Source organism: Microcaecilia unicolor, chromosome 4 (genome assembly GCF_901765095.1).
Source record: "Microcaecilia unicolor chromosome 4, aMicUni1.1, whole genome shotgun sequence".
NCBI classification, from domain to species: domain Eukaryota; kingdom Metazoa; phylum Chordata; class Amphibia; order Gymnophiona; family Siphonopidae; genus Microcaecilia; species Microcaecilia unicolor.
In genome coordinates, this window is record NC_044034.1 from 343821348 (window position 1) to 343843993 (window position 22646).

Consider the following 22646-nt stretch of genomic DNA (forward strand, 5'->3'; position numbering starts at 1 on the left):
ACAAAGATGGGACACGTATAAACATAATTTGCCCAAGTTTGCTCTGTCAGGAGCAGTGCCATCAATCAGTTAGTAAAGAGAGAAAATATTTTGGGGAGGGGGGTTGAAGACTTGATGCTTGGTGCCGCTGTTCCCAAGGGCAAGCTTAGAGGTTGATCGTTTTTCCCATGTGGTCGGTATTTGTGCGTGCACTTTGGGTCCTGTTTACTAAGTCGCGCTTGTAGGTGTGCTAACCTTTTAGCGTGTTCTAAAACTTTGCGTGTTCTAGAGACACCCATATATTCCTATGGGTGTCTTTAGAGTTAGCGCGTGGAAAACGTTAGCAAGCCTACAGTGCGGCTTAGTAAGCAGGGCCCTTCATTTTGTGGAATGTGCTTGAAACACAGATGTGTTATTTTTGTGAAACTGTTTGTGTGATGACCACTCGGTCAGTGCTTGGTCAAATCACTGTGTTAGGTATGTTTAAAAAAAAAAGAAAAAAGTTGGAGAAAGATCAAGGGTGTTGAACAAAAAACTATTAAAAAAAAAAAATTGTGTACGCTTAGTGTGATTAACTTTGTCTTAAGTACATGTCTTAAAATGTATGTTAAAATAGTTGCTGTGCAAAATTAATAGTCTTCTTGGTGAAGAAAATAAATTTTATCATGAATCTCTTATTTACACTTTGATTTTGTATTTTATGATCTGTGCCCAGCTAGTGTTAGAGACGTATATCTACTAAAATGCTGGCTTGTACATAAATGTGTTTTGGGTTTGTTTGTTTTTTTACTGTTGTATCTATTTTTGTGTCAAATTGGTTCCATATTTCATATATATTAACAAAGTTGGCTTTCTTCTAATAAAATACATGATAAATACTTATGTCTGTTTTTCATGGTCTGTAGAAGGAAAGAAGAAATGGGTGCCCTTGTTAGGCACTTTGACTGTGTACGTTTGCAGATACGTGATTGTTCAACTCGATAGTTCTTGGAGCACATTCTGAATGGGGCAAGAATGTAGACTGAAGCATTTCCTATGGACTTCGTCGCATTTGCATCGCCAGATTTGCTAGGGTGGCTTTGTAAAAAGAGCCCTGAGTGTTCGTTCTGGGCAAGATTTGTGATGGCCCAGTCCAGTTTGTTGATTATCATTCTCTCACTCGCATGGCTCGTGGGTTAAATAGAAATACACCTTAAAATTATGTATTGGAGGATTTTCTTCAAATATGGCCGCCAGCCTGTTGGGATAGACGTGTGTTTGCACTCCATTTTTCTTTACTGAAAATACAAGGTGCTGATTAGCTGTCCCTGCAGATGTGGCCTTCTTAAGGAGCAACAGAAATGAACCATAACGCACTTAAGATAGATCACATGTGTCCAAGGATGTAACTAGAAACAAGGTTAGAGGCAGAGACCACTTCTCTTAGGTGTGGAAATTTAACCAAATCCTTGACCGGATGGGTGGTTGCACCCTAGTTTTAGCAGATCAATAAAATCTGAACACATGCCAAATTGGCAAGGGCAAAAACTGGGTGCTGCAACTTTATTGCAGTCTTCAGATCTGTAAATGATCCCATCGGTAATGGCATCAATGCACACATACCTCACCACAGTAGCATGTGTGGCCATGCCCAAGTTACATTGATTCAGAGAAGCTTAGGTGTGAAAGAATAGACTGTCACATAAACTCATTTACATAAGCTAAAATACCTTTTAGCTTATCTTGTTGGGCAGACTGGATGGAACGTACAAGTCTTTATCTGCCGTCATTTACTATGTATTAGATTGTAAGCTCTTTGAGCAGGGACTGTCTCTCTTTGTTAAATTGTACAGCGCTGCGTAACCCTAGTAGCGCTCTAGAAATGTTAAGTAGTAGTAGTAGTAGTATGTATTGGAGCTCATGGTACGTCTCTTGTAAACCTGATCAGGTACGTTTACTGCCTCACATTTCTATACGCGGTAACAAAAACCATGCATTGCTCCCTCATACATAAACTATAAACCTTTGTATTAAAGTCCAAGGTGGTAATTGCAGCTTTCAACACCCCCCCCCCCCCCCCCCCCCCAAAAAAAAAAAAAAAAAAAGCTTTCTGGAAAACATTAAACTGGTAGATGTGAGGTATTGCTTTTTTCACCTTATTTTTTTTAATGTTCTACCTCACACAAATATTGACTTTGATCAGACACGGGGTACTTCTGCAACCAATGGCACCCCCCCCCCCCCCCAACTTGGTCTACATTGGGTGGCATTCCCAGTGACAACAGGAAGCACTGTAGACAAGGCCTGGCATAGCTAAAGTTCTTCCATTCAGCCTGGCGCAGTTTTAGGTATGCTCAGGGCTTGTTTACTTGCTTTTAACATCTCATCTCCTGCTTAGCTACACGAGGTTGGTGGCTTGAAGCTCGGGCTGTTGTTTTGTAGCCAGGAAAGAGCAGGGGAAACTTTATCCCGTGGGGTTCCAGGAGCATGATCCTCTTTTATGATTTTGCAGGATAGTAATTATTTGATTTGGAAATCTTGTCTTCCTTGGTTGGACGATCTATCAAATATACAGATGCAGAATTCTTTCCCTTCCAGCTTGTGCATGCCTGAAATAGTCACATTTCAAAAAGATTTAATTTACTATCGATGACCTGGGGATGACGACAACTCTGCCTATGCTGAAGCCAAGAAAAAAATGCCGGTGTCTGTCAAAACAAAGCCACAAAGTGGGAGAAATACTAGTAAAAACAGATGCTACCCAGAATAAATTTGAATATTGATCCTGTGAGAGCTCCTGCTGTAACGTATCTTCCGGTGAAAGTCTATTGGTCAACCTGTAGATAGGTTAAGCCGGCCCTGCATGAATCTTATGGACCAGGTGAGGCTGTAGCCAAGGGCGCCAAACACCTGAGCCTGTGGTGGCATTAGCCTTATAGGTTAAGCTGGCCCAGAGCTTACCTGGTGGTGGTGCATGTGCAGGGACAGAGAAGAGCCAGCAACCCCCTTCCTCTTTCGTCTCAGGCCACCTTTTCACATCTATGTCTAAAGGCAGTTCTTCTCTCCCAAGCACAGACTGCGTTTCGCATAACACTACCCGCATTAGCGCCCTAGTGTCTTCCTCATGCTGTGCACCTGTGGAAACAGGAAGTTATGCCCAAAGGGGCTGGGGTGCAGCAGAGGGAGGATGCCGGGCCACTGCTTTGGGTAGCGCTAGGTAAAGCACCATCGATATTCAGGAGAGGGAACTGCATTTAAAGGTGGGGGAGGGGGATAATAGCTTGGGGGGGGGGTACACCAATAGGAGGGTACCATCCTAAAAGTTGGCTCAAGGTGCCATGAGCCGGCCCTGAATTCATTTAAAAAGGGCCAGCCTTGTCCTTCTTGTAGTCCTACCTTTTGTGTTGTAGGGCAAGTAATTCCCATAGATAAGAATGAGGAGTGAGAGCTCGTGGGGGTGGGGGGAAACATATGAATGGATTTGAAGAATGTCTGATGGGCTCTGAACTTGATACTGACCAATTAGGGGAATGGGAGCAAGACTGCCAAATGGTCGCTGGATTGAAGGCCCATGATTGTATGGGGCTGCAGTCCTTGGCCATGGACCCTGGCTTGGGACTGTCCATGAAAGTATATTGGGGAAGGGGGTGAGAGTAAGATGTTACAACCCAGCGGATGCTTTCCTTGATTTAATAAGTGAAGGCTCAAGGTGCCAGGATCTGAGCTGGGCTTTTGAATGAACTAGAGGCCCGAAGGAGCAGGAGGAACTGCTGTGTCAAAAAGAAAACAAGAAATGGAAGGGGCTTCTGAAATAGGAAAAAAAAATAGCAATTACAGAAGAAAATATTTTATAATTGTGCAGGGTTTATTTATTTATTTTTTTGATTTTGCTCACACCTTTTTCAGTAGTAGCTCAAGGTGAGTTACATTCAGGTGCTCTGGATATTTCTCTATCCCAGGAGGGCTCACAATCTAAGTTTGTACCTGAGGCAATGGAGGGTTAAGTGACTTGCCCAAGATCACAAGGAGCAGCAGCGGGATTTGAAGTGGCCTCCTCTGGCTTGCAAGACCAGTGCTCTAGCCACTAGGCCACTCCTCCAATGTATAAGTTGTCTCTAATGCATATTGCTGTTCTGAATGAATTGATCCAGCTGCCATTGCATGTTGATCTGCTTTTCCTAGGGTTACCATGTTTGCGGAGACAAAAAGAGGACAGAAAAAATAAAAATGGTTGCTAACTTTGCTAAAGAAATATTTAATTGTAGTTAATGAACACACATCAAACAGCAGTAGACAATCTACTTTTCAAGAACTTCTGGATTTGAGTTCGACTGAGTCTGAGCCTAAGCATGTTTATTATAAGAGCGCATATCCCATTGGCTGGCTTCTGAGGTACGAGTGAAAGGCTTAGTATGACATATGCTTAAAATTCATGCTGCACAAACAAAATTCCTTTGACAGATTCAACCAGCAGGGGAGCAGAGAGGGGATCAGCAATATGTTTTTCTCCAGACTGACTAATAAGCCAGAGATGGTTTCTTTCATTGTGTGGGTAGGTGTGTTGATCATAGGCACATAAAAGAGAGAGGAAATCTGAAGATGTCCAAAAAGAGGACATAAGGTAACCCTAGCTTTTCCTAAACCTGCTTTCTCTACATCATGTAAGATGGCAGCCTTTGTGAGGCATCTGACCTGAGAATGCAATCAAGATTGAGGCCTTTAATTTAGAAACCTTTCCGTATATAAATGGTGATGCAGAAAGCTGCTCTGTAGATCCACGCAGAGTTTTCAAGGGGGGTTGGGTTGGGCGTGGCTTGGGCAGGCCAAAAATCTGTGTATTCCACATTTTATAATGGGAATATACTTTTATGGGGGAAACAAAATCTGGGTTTCACACTAACTCAAAGGCATGCACACATAAAAAAAAAAAAATGCTGGTTTTGACCAGGAATTTACATGTTTCCTCCTCTAAAATGACAAACAATAAAAATTGTAGCCTTGTACATAATTGGCAGGACTTATGTTTTTTTTTTGTAAAATAGGCAGGTGATACATGGAAGTGGTACGTGTGGAAGCTGCTGCTGAGTTTGTACCACTCACTTTTTCATGTATATTTGTAAAAGGGCAGCTCCTGCTGCACGTCCTGGCTAATAACGTCAACTTCAGCACACCCTTGTACGTATTTTACAGAACTTTTTGTTAAATACTGCCATAGTGTGAGCAGGTTCCAACCTGGATGTCTCAATTCCAATCTCAGCATCCTATATAATAATTTGCACCTCCATCTGGATGCCTGGGTTCGTAACACGCTTCCCATTGGTCTGCCCTTGCGATGATGTCAGAGGGCGGATCAATGAGAGGGAAGGGAACCCAGCACCAGCTGGCGGAGGTGAGTAGAGATTCGCCCCCTCCCCTCTGAGTTTCATGTCTCTCTCCCTCCCCTCGAGTTGCAGGAGGCCCCCCTCCCCTCTGAGTTCCACGCCCCCCCTCTCCTCCAAGTTCCATGGCCCTGCGCCTCCCTCCCTCTCTCTTTTCCCTCCGAGTGCAAGCATTACCTGTCCTCCGGCAGCCCCTCGCCTTCCTGCGTGCCGGCTGTAATTTAAAAATTCTTACCTCGGGTTCAGGCGTCTGCAGTGAAGGCGAGCGGCGCTTCAGACTGCCTTCCCATGTGTCTCAGCTCTGCCTCGGAAGGGCGGGACCAGAGGCAGAGCTGAGACACATGAGAAGGCAGTCTGAAGCGCCGCTCGCCTTCACTGCAGACGCCTGAACCCAAGGTAAGAATTTTTAAATTACAGCCGGCACGCAGGAAGGCGAGGGGCTGCCGGAGGACAGGTCATGCTTGCACTCGGAGGGGACAGAGAGAGCGAGGGGGGGAGGCGCGGGGGTCTGGAACTTGGAGGAGAGGGAGGGGCGTCTTGGAACTCGAAGGGGAGGGGTGCCTGGAATTTGGAGGAGAGGTAGGGGGGCTGGAACTCGGAGGAGAGGGAGGGAGGTAGGGGGACTGGAACTCAGAGGAGAGAGAGGGAGGGACAGGGGCGTAGACTCTTGCTAGCGCCTGTTTCATTTCTTTCGGAAACGGGCCTCTCTTACTAGTTCTATATAAAACTAGACTTTGAGCCCGTAAAAACGGGCTATTATAGGAAGGGGGGGTTGAAAGGCCCGCCCCCACTGCCGAGTTCGCCGCTGCCCCTCCCCCTCCGAGTTCGCGCCCCCCCCACCGAGCCGTCACCACCCACCTTCCACCCGGCCGGGCCCTCGCTCCGCTATTGAAACAGCGAGGGTCCGGGAAGGCAGCACTGAGCTCTGCTGAGCTGCCGACGTCGGCCTTCGTTCTTCTTCTCTGCCTGTTCCGCCCCCCGTCATCACATATTGACGTGGGGGCGGGGCAGAGAAGGTCTCTACTGCGCATTTGCGGCGAGTACGGTCACTCGCCGTTTATATGTTTGATGGACCCTCACCTCTTTGGTGGTGGGTTGTGAAAAGTGCCCTGATAACAGGTAGAAAATAGAACACTCAAAATAAAGCTGTGTCAATTGGCAATATGTAAATTCAGGGCTTAGTTGTATTGTCCAAGAGAACTGTAGAATACCAAAATCTGTGTTTCCTCAGTGGTGTCCTGTGGTGGGTGATGGAAGGGATGAGTCTTTTACTGATCCCTTCAAGTGTATTTTAGGGATATAATTAACAGCATGCCAACTCCATGACCTGTTCTGGTTTACTGCAGTGCCATGCGCCCTGTTGTGTTTTATCATATTTAAAAAAACAACGCCTCCTTTTTGCTTCTCCCATCTTTCCCCAGCCCGAGACAGCCGCCACACTGAAGCGCACAGTGGAGGCCCTCATGAAACACGGTGCAGTGGTGAGGAACTTGGAAAGCTTGGGAGAGAGGTCACTTCCGTACAGAATCTTCAAACACAGTCAGCAGCATACCAGAGGAGGGTATGTTCTCTCTAAACCTGTGGGGCTTTATCCAGTAGTGCATTGAGGTTACCTGATGTATAAGTTGTGATTCCTTCAGTCGATTAGATTTACTGATTTTTGGTGGCTTACATGCATGTATCTGCTTGTTCTCCGAGGACAAGCAGGCTGCTTGTTCTCACGACTGGGTGACGTCCGCGGCAGCCCCCACCAACCGGAAAAAGGCTTCGCGGGACGGTCGGGACGCAGGGCACGCCCACCGCGCATGCGCGGCCGTCTTCCCGCCCGTGCGCGACCGCTCCCGCCAGTTCCTTTTTTTCCGCGACTGGAGAGAGTTGTGCTTTTGCCACTCTCTCTGTTTTCAGCCGCCGGATTTTCTCGATCGCGTTTACGCGGATCGTCGCTTTGCTTCTGGTTACCGTACGGTTTCCCTTTTGTTTCAAAACAAACAAACAAAAAAAAAAAACCTGCGCGTGTGGAGCACGCGCTCCCCTTTTCCCTCGCTTCTAGCGGGGACGCCACGTTGCGGCCTAGTGGTCGCTCGGTCGTTTCTTTTTTCGTGGTGTGATTCCAGCCACCATTGACGACTTTGACTTCGCCGACGCGATTTTTCCGTCGATGTCCTCGAAGGTCCCGAGTGGATTTAAAAAGTGTGGTCGCTGCGGCCGGCCGATCTCGCAGACCGACACCCACGCTTGGTGCCTCCAGTGCCTCGGGCCGGAGCACAATCTCAAGTCGTGTTCTTTGTGTCTAGGTCTCCGGAAACGGACTCAGGTTGCGAGGCAAGTTCTGCGGGACCGTCTTTTTGGAACTTGCGCCGGCCCCTCGACGTCGACCTCGACGGCATCGGTATCGAAGGCCGGTTCTTCGGTACCGGTATCGATGCCCGAGACATCGGCACCGATGGCAGCGACCCCAGGAGAACAGGTCCCGTCAGCCCGCCGGTCCGCCGGCGAGAGTGGGGTAGAGAGACCGCGTGGGCAGTCGGCCCCGGTCACTCCCTCAACTCGTGAGCCACGGGACCGAACCCTGTCGGACCCGGTACCCCGAGACCGAGGGGGATCGACCTCCTCCTCCTCCATGCCCTCCGGCACCGGTGACGTGCACCGGAAAAAAGACAAGAAGCGCCGTCACCGGGAGCCCTCGGTGCACCCTGAAGAGGAGTCGACGCCGAAGCGTCATCGCAGAGAGGAGAGATCTCCGTCGGTGGTGGAGGTACCGACACGTCGGGGTTCCGGCACCTCGGTGCCGTCTCCTGGCCCCCAGCAGCTTCCGGCACCGACACCCTTACCGGCCCCACCGCCTTTCCCGGCAGCGGGCCTGGACGAGTGCCTCAGAGCCATCCTTCCGGGGATCCTGGAAGGGCTGATGCGCCAGGCTGTGCCGGCGCCGGGGGTGCTTGCGCCCTCGGCGCCGATGACTGTGGCGCCGGCGAGCTCTAGCCCGGCGCCGGGGCAGTCGACACCGCCGCCGCTTGCGGTGCCGGTCTCGACAGCCACGCAGGTGGAGTCCCCGTCGACGTCGATGGAGGGAGCTCCGTCCCCGCCGGCGCGGGGGTCCACCGCTCGACGACACCGAGACCTCGGTGCCTCGACGTCGAGCCGGGCCCGGTACCGGACGCAGCTACATGAGCTAATGTCCGATACCGAGGATGAGGACTCGTGGGGGGAAGAGGAGGACCCGAGATATTTCTCCTCAGAGGAGTCTACGGGCCTTCCCTCGGACCCCACGCCGTCACCGGAGAGGAAGCTCTCACCTCCTGAGAGTCTCTCCTTTGCCTCCTTTGTGCGGGATATGTCTATAAGCATTCCCTTTCCCGTGGTCTCTGTGGAAGAGCCGAGGGCCGAGATGCTCGAGGTCCTCGACTATCCATCACCACCTAGAGAGTCCTCCACGGTACCGCTGCACAATGTCCTGAAGGAGACGCTGCTCCGGAACTGGGTGCGACCACTAACTAATCCCACCATTCCCAAGAAAGCAGAGTCCCAGTACAGGATCCACTCTGACCCAGAGCTCATGCGGCCCCAGTTGCCCCATGACTCAGCGGTCGTGGATTCTGCTCTCAAGAGGGCACGGAGTTCGAGGGATACCGCCTCGGCGCCCCCGGGGCGGGAGTCTCGCACTCTGGACTCATTTGGGAGGAAGGCCTACCAATCCTCCATGCTCGTGACCCGCATCCAATCTTACCTGCTCTATATGAGCATCCACATGCGGACCAATGTGCAACAGCTGGCGGACCTGGTCGATAAGCTCCCGCCGGAGCAGTCCAGGCCTTATCAGGAGGTGGTCAGGCAGCTGAAGGCGTGCAGAAAGTTCCTGTCCAGGGGGATTTTTGACACCTGTGACGTGGCATCTCGTGCTGCGGCCCAAGGTATAGTGATGCGCAGGCTCTCATGGCTGCGTGCCTCTGACCTGGACAACCGCACCCAGCAGAGACTGGCTGACGTCCCTTGCCGGGGGGATAACATTTTCGGTGAGAAGGTCGAGCAGATGGTGGACCAACTGCATCAGCGGGAAACCGCTCTCGACAAGCTCTCCCACCGGGCGCCTTCAGCACCCGCCCCCACGGGTGGGCGTTTTTCCCGGGCACGGCAGGCTGCACCCTATTCTTTTGCAAAGCGTAGGTACAACCAGCCGGCCCGAAGGCCTCGTCAGGCACAGGGACAGCCCCAGCGCGCTCGTTCTCGTCAACAGCGTGCGCCTAAGCAGCCCCCTGCGCCACCACAGCAAAAGCCGGGGACGGGCTTTTGACTGGATCCACGGGAACATAGCCGCCCTACAAGTGTCCGTACCGGACGATCTGCCGGTCGGAGGGAGGTTAAAATTTTTTCACCAAAGGTGGCCTCTCATAACCTCCGATCAGTGGGTTCTCCAAATAGTGCGGTGCGGATACGCCCTGAATTTGGCCTCCCTGCCTCTAAATTGTCCTCCGGGAGCTCAGTCTTTCAGCTCCCATCACAAGCAGGTACTTGCAGAGGAACTCTCCGCCCTTCTCAGCGCCAATGCGGTCGAGCCCGTACCACCCGGGCAGGAAGGGCAGGGATTCTATTCCAGGTACTTCCTTGTGGAAAAGAAAACAGGGGGGATGCGTCCCATCCTAGACCTGAGAGGCCTGAACAAATTCCTGGTCAAAGAAAAGTTCAGGATGCTTTCCTTGGGCACCCTTCTGCCAATGATTCAGAAAAACGATTGGCTATGTTCCCTGGATTTAAAGGACGCATATACTCACATACCGATACTGCCAGCTCACAGACAGTATCTCAGATTCCGTCTGGGCGCACGCCACTTTCAGTATTGTGTGCTGCCCTTTGGGCTCGCCTCTGCCCCACGAGTGTTTACCAAGTGCCTCGTGGTGGTAGCGGCCTATCTACGCAAGCTGGGAGTGCACGTGTTCCCATATCTCGACGATTGGCTGGTCAAGAACACCTCGGAGGCAGGAGCCCTCCGGTCCATGCAGTGCACTATCCAACTTCTGGAGCTGCTGGGGTTTGTGATAAATTACCCAAAGTCCCATCTCCAGCCAACTCAGTCTCTGGAATTCATAGGAGCGCTGCTGAATTCCCAGACAGCTCAGGCCTACCTTCCCGAAGCGAGGGCCACCAATCTCTTGACCCTGGCTTCGCAGACCAGAGCGTCTCAGCAGATCACAGCTCGGCAGATGTTGAGACTTCTGGGTCATATGGCCTCCACAGTTCATGTGACTCCCATGGCTCGTCTTCACATGAGATCTGCTCAATGGACCCTAGCTTCCCAGTGGTTCCAGGCCACCGGGAATCTAGAAGATGTCATCCGCCTCCCCACCAGTTGCCGCACTTCACTGCTCTGGTGGACCATCCGGACCAATTTGACCCTGGGACGCCCATTCCAAATTCCGCAGCCCACGAAAGTGCTGACGACGGATGCATCTCGCCTGGGGTGGGGAGCCCATGTCGATGGGCTCCACACTCAGGGTCTGTGGTCCCTCCAGGAAAAGGATCTGCAGATCAACCTCCTGGAGCTCCGAGCGATCTGGAACGCACTGAGGGCTTTCAGAGATCGGCTGTCCTGTCAAATTATCCAAATTCGGACAGACAATCAGGTTGCAATGTATTACGTCAACAAGCAGGGGGGCACCGGATCTCGCCCCCTGTGCCAGGAGGCCGTCGGGATGTGGCGTTGGGCGTGTCGGTTCGGCATGCTCCTCCAAGCCACGTACCTGGCAGGCGTAAACAACAGTCTGGCCGACAGACTGAGCAGAGTCATGCAACCGCACGAGTGGTCGCTCCATGCCAGAGTGGTACGCAAGATCTTCCGAGCGTGGGGCACCCCCTCGGTGGACCTTTTCGCCTCTCAGACCAACCACAAGCTGCCTCTGTTCTGTTCCAGACTTCAGGCACACGGCAGGCTAGCGTCGGATGCCTTTCTCCTCCATTGGGGGACCGGCCTCCTGTATGCTTATCCTCCCATACCTTTGGTGGGGAAGACCTTACTGAAGCTCAAGCAAGACCGCGGCACCATGATTCTGATCGCGCCCTTTTGGCCCCGTCAGATCTGGTTCCCTCTTCTTCTGGAGTTGTCCTCCGAAAAACCGTGGAGATTGGAGTGTTTTCCGACTCTCATTTCGCAGAACGACGGAGCGTTGCTGCACCCCAACCTTCAGTCTCTGGCTCTCACGGCCTGGATGTTGAGGGCGTAGACTTCACTGCGTTGGGTCTGTCTGAGGGTGTCTCCCGGGTCTTGCTTGCCTCTAGGAAGGATTCCACTAAAAAGAGTTACTTTTTCAAGTGGAGGAGGTTTGTCGTGTGGTGTGAGAGCATGGCCCTAGAACCTCGTTCTTGCCCTGCACAGAACCTGCTTGAATACCTTCTGCACTTATCAGAGTCTGGCCTCAAGACCAACTCAGTAAGGAATCACCTTAGTGCGATTAGTGCTTACCATTATCGTGTGGAAGGCAAAGCCATCTCTGGAGAGCCTTTAGTCGTTCGATTCATGAGAGGCTTGCTTTTGTCAAAGCCCCCTATCAAGCCTCCTGCTGTGTCATGGGATCTCAACGTCGTCCTCACCCAGCTGATGAAACCTCCTTTTGAGCCACTGAATACCTGCCATCTGAAGTACTTGACCTGGAAGGTCATTTTCTTGGTGGCAGTTACTTCAGCTCGTAGGGTCAGTGAGCTTCAAGCCCTAGTAGCTCATGCTCCATATACCAAATTTCATCACAACAGAGTAGTGCTCCGCACCCACCCAAAGTTCCTGCCGAAGGTGGTGTCGGAGTTCCATCTTAACCAGTCAATTGTCTTGCCAACATTCTTCCCCAGGCCGCATACCCGCCCTGCTGAACGTCAGTTGCACACATTGGACTGCAAGAGAGCATTGGCCTTCTACTTGGAGCGGACACAGCCCAACAGACAGTCCGCCCAATTGTTTGTTTCTTTCGACCCTAACAGGCTAGGGGTCGCTGTCGGGAAACGCACCATCTCTAATTGGCTAGCAGATTGCATTTCCTTCACTTACGCCCAGGCTGGGCTGACTCTTGAGGGTCATGTCACGGCTCATAGTGTCAGAGCCATGGCAGCGTCAGTGGCCCACTTGAAGTCAGCCACTATTGAAGAGATCTGCAAGGCTGCGACGTGGTCATCTGTCCACACATTCACATCTCATTACTGCCTCCAGCAGGATACCCGACGCGACAGTCGGTTCGGGCAGTCGGTGCTGCAGAATCTGTTTGGGGTGTAAATCCAACTCCACCCTCCAGGACCCGAATTTATTCTGGTCAGGCTGCACTCTCAGTTAGTTGTTCTTCGTAGGTCAATTTCTGTTCTACCCTCGCCGTTGCGAGGTTCAATTGATCTGGGTTCTTGTTTTGAGTGAGCCTGAGAGCTAGGGATACCCCAGTCGTGAGAACAAGCAGCCTGCTTGTCCTCGGAGAAAGGGTATGATACATACCTGTAGCAGTTGTTCTCCGAGGACAGCAGGCTGATTGTTCTCACCTTCCCTCCCTCCTCCCCTTTGGAGTTGTGTGTTTCATATTTTTTGCTAGTCATTCAACTGGCGGGAGCGGTCGCGCACGGGCGGGAAGACGGCCGCGCATGCGCGGTGGGCGTGCCCTGCGTGCCGACCGTCCCGCGAAGCTTATTTCCGGTTGGTGGGGGCTGCCGCGGACGTCACCCAGTCGTGAGAACAATCAGCCTGCTGTCCTCGGAGAACAACTGCTACAGGTATGTATCATACCCTTTTTCTGCCGTCATCTACTATGTTACCTCTTCCCTTTGTCAGCCCTCCCCTAAAATAAAGAATGCTGCTGGAGCCAGTCATGAGTTCTGCTATTAGGAATAACATGGCAACAGCAGGCTGTGAGTGAATGCAGGGATCAGTGAAAGCACCCCATTTCCTTACCCTATCAGGCCCTGTTCCAGTATAAAGTTGACACTGGCCCCTGTTCTGAAGCAGAAAAACTGAGACCAGCTATAGTGTTGCAGGAATTACCACTATTGTTAGCAGAATCTGTGGTACTTCAGGAGTCAAACACCACACACCAGAATGAGAGAGAAATCTTCTTTATTTGCCAGCAAACAAAGTAGGACATCAGTGCTAGCTCTCTCCTTCTCTTCAGCTCTCTGTGTCTTGTGTCTCCTGTCTTGGTTCCTTCTCTTCTAACGTAAGCTGCTTCTGTTCTCATTTATATATTGTCCTAAACCCCTCTAGCCCCCCTTTCTCACCAGATGGTAAAGAATAGATTGATTACCCTGTCTTGAACTAATTATCTCTACACATTTACTCAAAAATATCAGTTACATAGGTTTGAGATATTTCCTAAACTGACCTATGACCTGGGGCCTCTCAAACTAGACAATGTGGCACCTATCTTCTGCATTTTATTATTATTAAATTCTCAGATAACGTCATACTAACTGCTAACTGGACTCTGGCATTCATTAAGGGGCCAATCTTGCTTAATGGCACACAGACATGGTTTGTTATTACTTTCAGGAGACCAGTCCTACACTTAGCTATAATCCATCAAGGAGAAGAGTTGACTTTTCCTGACCTCTTTCACCTAGCTAGGACTGTGGATAATTCAAACCAGATGATGACCTCTTAAACTGCAGACAAATCTCACTTGAAAGTCAGACACTGAATTGAAAAGAGATTTTACAGGGAGAAATAAAACTTATTAATTAAACAGAATAAAACATATTTTAAAATAAGCAAAAATCAGAATTCCTGATAAGACAAAATCTAAATTATCTAGAATTATTTAAATCTACTCTATCTCCTTCTAAACAGCATTCAGCCTAATCTTTTAAAACAGCTTGCTTGCTGATCCCCTCGAGATTGTCCACTATGCCTTACTTAGAATGGCATCCAGATGTGGTAAATAATACTTATGAACCAGCCTTAACAATCCATCACTCAAAAAGGGACAAAGAAAGTTTCATTTCTCTCTGACCTTTCTAACCTCTAGTCTAGCAAAAGCTAGACATTTTGAGTAATTAAACCCAGATGGCATTCTACCACTTGCAGGACTGAACCAAACTTAAACAGAATTAACAAATTAATATGATTTCTCTGTCCAAGCTGCCTCAATAGGATGGTGATAACGTCGTAGTAGTTATGTTTGTGAGCTCTAAGTTCCTCACACCTGTGAATTCAGATGTTGCTGACTTATTGATTTTAATGGATCTCGGGGTACCTAAGTGGAAATGAGTATTTAAGATAGCTTCTTCTCTTCAAACTACCATAAGGATCAGACTGCAATATCTAAAGCCAGCCAATCGACCCCAGTGCAGTCGCTTCAAACAGCATTAAAAAAAAAATCTGAAGTATTATTGCATGCAAAAAAAAATAAAGACCAATGTAATGTGTTCCATTTTAATTGCACACTCAGAACAAATTCCCCCACTGCCCCCCATACCTTCCTCACCAGCCAGCACCATTTTAAAGTGCGGTCCTGGCAGGATAGAAGCGACAGGTGATCACTGCCACCTGTAGATCAGATAAGCTAGATAAGGGAAGAGGAAAGACAGAAGAGATTGAGAGGTAATCCGGTAGGGTGCTTTTATCTAAGTTGGGAGCAGGGGCGTATCTGCGTGGGGCCTCAGGGGCCTGGGCCCCCGCAGATTTTGCCCTGGACCCCCCTACCTCCCCCGCTGCCGTTGCTTACTTTTGCTGGCGGGGGACCCCAACCCCCGCCAGCCGCCCCGCGGTGTTTAAAATTCATCTTCGGCCTCCGTGGCTATGCTGCTGTGATAGGCGCTGTTGAAATCCACTTCGGAGTCTGACGTCTCAGCACGTACAACGTACAACGACGTCAGACTCCGAAGTGGATTTCAACAGCGCCTATCACAGCAGCATGGCCACGGAGGCCGAAGATGAATTTTAAACACCGCGGGGCGGCTGGCGGGGGTTTGGGGTCCCCCGCCGGCTGAAGAAGAAGTTTTTACGGCAGCGGCAGGTGGAAGCAGACCTCGGCTGGCGGGGGTTGGGGTCCCCCGCCAGCAAAAGTAAGAACGGCAGCGGGGGAGGGTTGGCGGCGGGAGGGGGGTGGAGAGAGTCATTGGTGGCGGTGGAGGCTCGGCGGCAGCGGCGGGGGGGGCTAAAATGTGCCCTCTGGCTCTGGCCCCCCCTACCGCTGGAGTCCAGATACGCCCCTGGTTGGGAGAAGGATTATTTGGTGGGATGGGAATGCAGAAGGCAATTTTATAACTGGGTGCCTGGTAACAGCATGTTCTATAAAGGAACTTAGGTGCCTGCTTTTCGAGAAACATGGGGGAAAATTTTTATTTTATTTTTTTAAAGAAAAAGACCCCTATAAAGCTACACTGGTTGTTCTGTGATAGTGCAGGAAACTTCTAAGCAGAGGGTCCCTGATTCGGTTTCCAGTTGGACCATACGGATACTGGATCAACTGGGAGCGCTGTGGAAGTAGTATTTGCAGCTCTGAGGGGGAGGTGGTCATGGCTATCGCCCTTAATAATCACCAAGTTTAAATGCCCGCGATACAGGGCTCTGGAAAGCACCCTGTGCATGGCCCCTGGTCTCAGCCCTGTTGGCTGCAATGACCAGATTAGGGAAAAGTGAGAAGCTGGGTATATTAAATAGGGACATGATCCCTGGGTAGTTATGAATAAAAGCACCTGGATCCACAGTTCAGCACTGATTTGCCCCCCTCCCCCATTAGCACACTCCCATTATTGTCTAGAAATAAGAAACATGAATTTAAAATAATGTGACTGGTTGTTATTATTATTATTATTTATTGCATTTGTACCCCACATTTTCCCACCTATTTGCAGGCTCAATGTGGCTTACAGAGTAGTGTTATGATATAATCATTACATGATATTAGATACAATCGATAATTAGCTGAAGGTAGGTGAGGAGTTAGATGGGAGATGTTAGGTAAGGTCGTGTGAGAGGTGTTTTTTTGATGCACCTGAGTAGTTTAGGAGTGATTTGTTTCATTGGAATCTCTTTTGTAGGCTTTGTTGAAGAGATGTGTCTTCAAAGATTTCCGAAAGCTGGTTAGAGGGTTAAAGGGGAAGAGAGAAACGCAGAGCCTCTCAAGGGGCAGACTCTGTTTGAGGCACAGAATTGGCACATGAGACTCTGGTTCTTATGTTCCTTGCCATGGCATCACTTTCCTACCTTCTGTTTCAATGTACTGCTGTTTTCCGGGGACGCTGGCTCCCTCCCCCCCACCCCACCCCCCAATGATGTCAGCTGTGGTTCTCACTTTCAGGCACTCGAGCCTTATAAACATTTTGTGATGCATAACTGTTTTTCCTGATTTTATTTTTTTTAGGTAGACTGTTTTTAGATTTGCTGTTCAGTGTTCAAATACACTATTTTCTTTTCATTAGGATCTCTGTAAAAATTCAGAATGGTGCAGTAGAAATGAAAAGTGGAGACCGTTCATTCCCCAGCAATTCAGCTTTTTCTAGAGAAATTCTGTATTTTATTTTTCTGGTTGATTTATCTTGTTTGTCTTTTTGGGGTTGTTTTGTGGGTTCTCTGCCTGGTGCAGAGAAATAGATAACGGATATCCTGTTCTCAGCACTACTCAGCCTGTCCTCAGTACTAGCACAAACCTCTCCGAAATAGTTGTGGTGTCTCAGCATGGGTTGATGGAATTTTACAAGTGATTCTCCTCTGGTGACATCACACTCCGCTTTGCAGAGAGCTGGATATCACCCCCCCCCCCCCATTCCACACCCTTCTCCACCTTCCAGTGCATTCCACAGCTGAGCTCTGTCTTCCCCCCCCCCCCCCCCCCCCCCCCACATTGGTGATCAGTATGTACCCTACTCCCCCATATACCCTATTCTTAAGAACAGTCCTTCTCATTGTAGCTCCCTAACTGGTGAGACAGGCAGGTGATTAAACTGGCTGGGAGCTGTGGACAATGGAATTTTCTGTTTTTGTCTCTGAGCTGTGTAGAGCATGGGGGGAGCTCAGGAGTAGTTCCCTCCTCCTTCCTTTCCTCCCTCTCACTCTCAGCTCAAGCGCATTGCATCTTGCATGGATGGAAATTTCCACTGCCCTGCACCCACATGTGTCAGCATCACATTCGAGAGAATGGAGAGTGAGTGCTGAGGGAGGAAGCATGAATTTAGCAACCAAATAAAATATAAGGCTTGGCCTTGGGAGGGGAACTTTTATATTTAGAATGAGTTTTTAACACAGGTTCTCTGACTAGTTTGATTCACTGAGTTGGATGTTCAGCCAGCATGATAAAGGCGGAGAGGTACAATGAACTAATTGCCTTGTTTACAGTATAACAGCCAGTACAAATGCAGAGTGGAGCCTCTATAATAACTTAAATGGTTATTAACACAGATTGCAGCCTGTGTCAGAATTAGGCTCTTGGTCCGGAGCCTGCTTTACCGAAAGAAAATGGAAGGTAGATAAGCCAAGGTGCCAGCTCCGTGGGTGCTTGAGCACTCCCAATATTTTATTTATTTAATTTATTAACCGCCTTTATGAAAAGATTCACAATTTGGTTAACAGCGTAACGTAGTACAATAACCAAGAAAACATAAATACAATAAATAACTAAACTCTGTGAGTGTGTCCAGGAAGGTGTGACTGCCGTTGGATTTTAGCACCCCCAATCATTTTGAAAAATTTGGCTCGTGTGAGTAATATACTTGATCATCCAGTGTTTCTTAGGAGAATCCAAGGTATAAACAGAAACAGGAGCTGTAGGTATTTGCACCAAAAGATTGTTGTTCCTATGAGACAGAGGCGTATCTGGACTCTGGCAGTAGGGGGAGCCAGAGGGAGGGGGCACATTTTAGCCCCCTCCCCCCGCCATTGCCAGACCCCCCCCCCCCCCCCGCCACAGACTCTTTCCAGCCCCCTCCCGCTGCCAACCCTCCCCCGCTGCCGTCGCTTACCTTTTGCTGGCGGGGGACCCCAACCCCCCTCCAGCCGAGGTCCTCTCTTCCATTGCAGGCTGCAAGTTGCAAAGCTTCCTGTTCTTCTGAGTCTGACATGTACAACGTGCAGGACATCAGACTCGGTTTCAAATTCTGAGTCTGACGTCCTGCACGTTGTACATGCAGGACGTGACTCAGAAGAACAGGAAGCTTTGCAACTTGCAACCTGCTGCAACGGAAGAGAGGACCTCGGCTGGCGGGGGTTGGGGTCCCCCGCCAGCGAAGATCGGTGACGGATTGGCGGCGGTAGGGGGGTCCAGGCCCCTGTGGCCCCATGCATATACGCCATTGCCAGACCCCCCCCCCCGCCACAGACTCTCTCCAGCCCCCTCCCGCTGCCAACCCTCCCCCGCTGCCATCGCTTACCTTTGCTGGCGGGGGACCCCAACCCCCCGCCAGCCGAGGTCCTCTCTTCCGTTGCAGGTGGTAGGGGGGTCCAGGCCCCTGTGGCCCCATGCATATACGCCCCTGCTATGAGAAGTATTTTTACTGTGATTTGCCGAATGTGGAACCAAGTTATCGGCCTGGAATCATCTTATAGATCCTCCTTCATTAATGGTGGAGCATCTGTCCTGCATATTGCAGGAATGGTATAGAGAAACTCTCTGGCCATCATTTTTTTTTTCATGTGTTTTAGGCTTAACCTACATACTCCTCCTGCTTTGGTCATGGTCGGGCAGCAGGGTTAGCCAAAAGACCAGAAGTGCCACCATGCTCAGCTCAAACTTTACATCTGCACTTAGTCAAAAGGAAGCAGTTATGAAATTATTATTTCCTTTTCAGCAAGCAACCATTCCTCCAGCAGGCCTGACACAGCTGCAGTTAGATGGGCAGACTGGAATACACAGAAAAATGACAAAAGTCGGGGAAATAGGGCTCTGTTTGTATGGGATAATGGATGCCCTCTGTTGTTTTGTGTTTAATTGAAAGCAGCTTGTAAACTGTGGCTGGGTGACGCTGCCTTCTCGCTAGCACGGATACATCACCTTTGCCTACTTTTTCTCCCATTTCAGTGAACTACCTGAACTTTCAGGAACGAGCTCCAGAAATGTGGAGACACTCTTAACATTATTTGTGGCTTTAAGAATTCCCCAGTCCTTTCATCTGGCAACAATATGGGACCTGCAAAAAAAAAACCCAAAACCTTGGAGGCTGGGCCCAGGGGAATCTGGCTCCCCTGCCTCTCCCTCTCTGCGGCCCTGACCCTGGTCTCTCAGGTTCACAGCCTGCTGCCGTTAATTCTAAACTGGACCAGATAGCCTCTTAGCTCCATACCCAATAAACTTACCCTCAACCTTAGCAAATGTACAGGTACCCTGTTTTCGCATTCATATTCCCTACTTTACCCCATTACCATACCAGGTAACTTGCTTTCAATGGTATCCTCAGTAAGGGTCGTATGTGTCATCTTGGATGAATCGCTGACCTTCCGCCCTTGTATTTCCAGGGTCATACGAATTTGTTTTTTTTAAGCTGAAAAATGCTCTATTTTGTCCCCCGCCTATTCACCACTTCCGCACTGTGTACATTATACGTTCTTATGTGCATTCAGGGCTTGACTACTGTAATGCTTTTATTATAGGGAATCTGGAAGAAGAATATTCAACGACTACAACTGGTCCAGAATGCGGCCATATGACTTCTCTCTAGAGCTTTCGGTTCGATCATGTTATCTCTTTGCTTCAGGAAGAGCGTTGACTGGCTGCCAGTTTCGTTCCAAATCTCTTATAAATTGCATCTTTTGGTTCATAAGATTTATCTCTCTGGTCAACCTCCTTACTTATCTCAATAAAGACCTTATTTTCCATCGAGCGTGCTCCATTTCTCACAAGTGCATTTCCTTCAAGTCTCCTCACTTCGTCATATCCACCTTTCTTCTGTGTGTACTCGTATATTTAGTGAAATGGGTCCTCTTATGGAATTCTGCGCTTTAGCCCTTGTCCACGTCTAAAGCTCAACTCAAGGCCTACCTTTTTGTCAAGGCCTTTGATCCCTGCCTCACTCCTGTAGGACTCTTTCTGCCTTTTACTTTCCCCTTTTCTGTTTATATTGTAGTTCCTTTCTCATTCTTCACTATTAGTTATTGATTTTGCAATGTGAACTGCTTTGATAGTTTTTCTCAAAAGCGGTATATCAAGCCTGTTAATAAACTTGAAACTCCTGACCACTAGGCCGCTAATCCACTCCACTTTAAAGTGTGGTCTCTAGAATTGCACTTAAATACTCCAAATGAGGTCTTGTAAGAGATTTGCATGAAAATTGTAACACCACCCGTTTCTTTTTCTAGTTGCTCCTCTCACTATGTACTGTGAAGATGAGGCTTCTCCTCCCGCTCTCCAGCAGGCCTCACTGGCCTCTGGCTCCCGAGCAGGACTCCAGCCAGTCTCTTCCTAGCATCCAGAACACTCCAACCTCAAGATCCTGGGCCCTTTTTTCACTCAGGGTGAGCTTGAGGGAATCCTCTTTCCTCAGCTGCCAGCTCTCCAGTTCCTTTCTCTTCTCCTTTCCAAACTCAGGCAGGTATCAAATGGGTGACTAGCTTCTACACCCCTTTAGGCTCTTCCCCCTAATTCCAGGCAGGACCCAGCCCATAACAACCTTCATCTGTTTCCAACCCAGGACTCTCCCAGGTCCTAGCGACCTCCACCTGGACCTTCCCCTACTGGCTCCCTCTAGTGACTCATCCTAAGCATAAGCATTTCCCCCCATTGCTATGGGAACAGCACCACCTAGTGGCCTACCCAGGCTAGGACAGCCCCTTATTCTTCACAGTACCCAAGCATTCTTCCAGCTTTTGCTGTCACCTTATTCAATCATTTGGACACCTTAAGATCATCAGATATGATCACCTCCAGATCCCATTTCATCTCTTATTTTCTACTGCTGCCATTATTTTTTTTGCAGGTCAGATGCATACCTCTTAATTTTTATTTATTTATTGCCATTAAACCAGACCATTCCTCACATTTTACAGGGTGTCAACCCAGTTGTAGATTTTGGTATCATCTGCAATAGTCCATCTGCATTATTGCTTATGAAAATGTTTGAAAAGAGCTGGACTGAGGACCACAGGTAACGACCCTTTCCATTGAGTGAACTCCATTTATCTTAACCCTTTGTCTCCTATTCAACCCATTTTTAACCCATTCAGTCACTGTAGACCCCATTCCTAAGGGAAACTACGTTATTCATAAGTCTCCTATGCAGAAACATGTCAAAAGCCTTGCTGAAATCCAGGTACACCATATTTAACATCCTCCCCAGATCCAAGTCTCTGGTCACCAAGTTAAAGGAATTGATTTGTTCGTCAAGGCCTCCTTCTAGTAAAACATGCTGCCTTAGATCCTGTAATTCACTGGATTCCAGAAACTGCACCGTTTTAGCAGTGATTCTGTTTACTCGCCACAAAGGACCAGAATAACTGGCCTGTAGTTCAAGCTGCCTCCTTCCAGATTTGTGAAGAGAAATTTTGTGCTCATTTCTGTTCTGCCCGATCTATGCCCGATTCCAAAGACGACCTGGCAAGGTGAGAGAGAAGTTCTGGCTGCTCTGCTAAGTTCCTCTAAAATGCTCTGATGTACTATGTTTGGCCTTGCTGCTTCGTCTACTTCCAGTTTTAGCTTGCTGCTCCGGAACACAGTGTTCTGAAAATCAATTGAGCTTGTTTTAATGCAGGACTTGCATACCTCCCCCAGGAAAATGTCAGAGCCATTGACAAGAAATAACAATAAATGAAAGAGAGGAAAGGTGAGCTCACTCAGGTTTGTCCCCAGACCCCAGCAGTGCATAAAACTCAAAGATCAACAGACACCAGAATAAAGGAAGAAGGGATTGATGTTCAGAACGATTTAATTGGGTAGGAGAGGCTCCTACCCAGTTAAATCACAATTTGCTGGCTAGCCATCCTTGAATTTTCAACACTACTTAAGCCGATAGTGGCACTGAAAATTCAGTGAGATTTCTGTAACACTATCAAGTTAGCGTTGGGGTAGCGCAGCTGTCAGCACTTTTACATTTGCCGACCCCCTGTGGGCTAAATATGGAGGGAAGATGAGAGGGGGAGAAGTTGTGAGATCAGCTTTAAATTTAGCATGAGGCTTGGATCGTAAGTAAGTAGGACTAGAGTTCTATATAGGGTTACCATATTTTGTCCCCCAAAGAGGAGGACACATACCCTGCCCCCTGTCACACCCTCGCTCTGCCCCCTGTCACCCCCTTCCCCTTACCTTACTACTGCCCTGGTGGTCTAGTGATCTCTTCGGGGCAGAAAAGAGCCCCCTCTTTCCTGCCCGGAGCGCTGCCCTCCATGCATCCTTCCTGTTGCTGATCCTCGGCGCCAATTCAAAATGGCCG

General features: G+C 49.2%; 1 protein-coding gene across 1 annotated transcript in view; it reads left to right on the forward strand.

The window, feature by feature from the left end:
* Window positions 1–22646, forward strand: part of MRPS6 (mitochondrial ribosomal protein S6) — a 71660-nt gene that overhangs the window by 43385 nt on the left and 5629 nt on the right. Inside the window, exon 2 of the mRNA XM_030202173.1 lies at window positions 6758–6897. Within this exon, the coding sequence (XP_030058033.1) occupies window positions 6758–6897 (140 nt within the window). The remainder of the gene's footprint in view (window positions 1–6757; window positions 6898–22646) is intronic.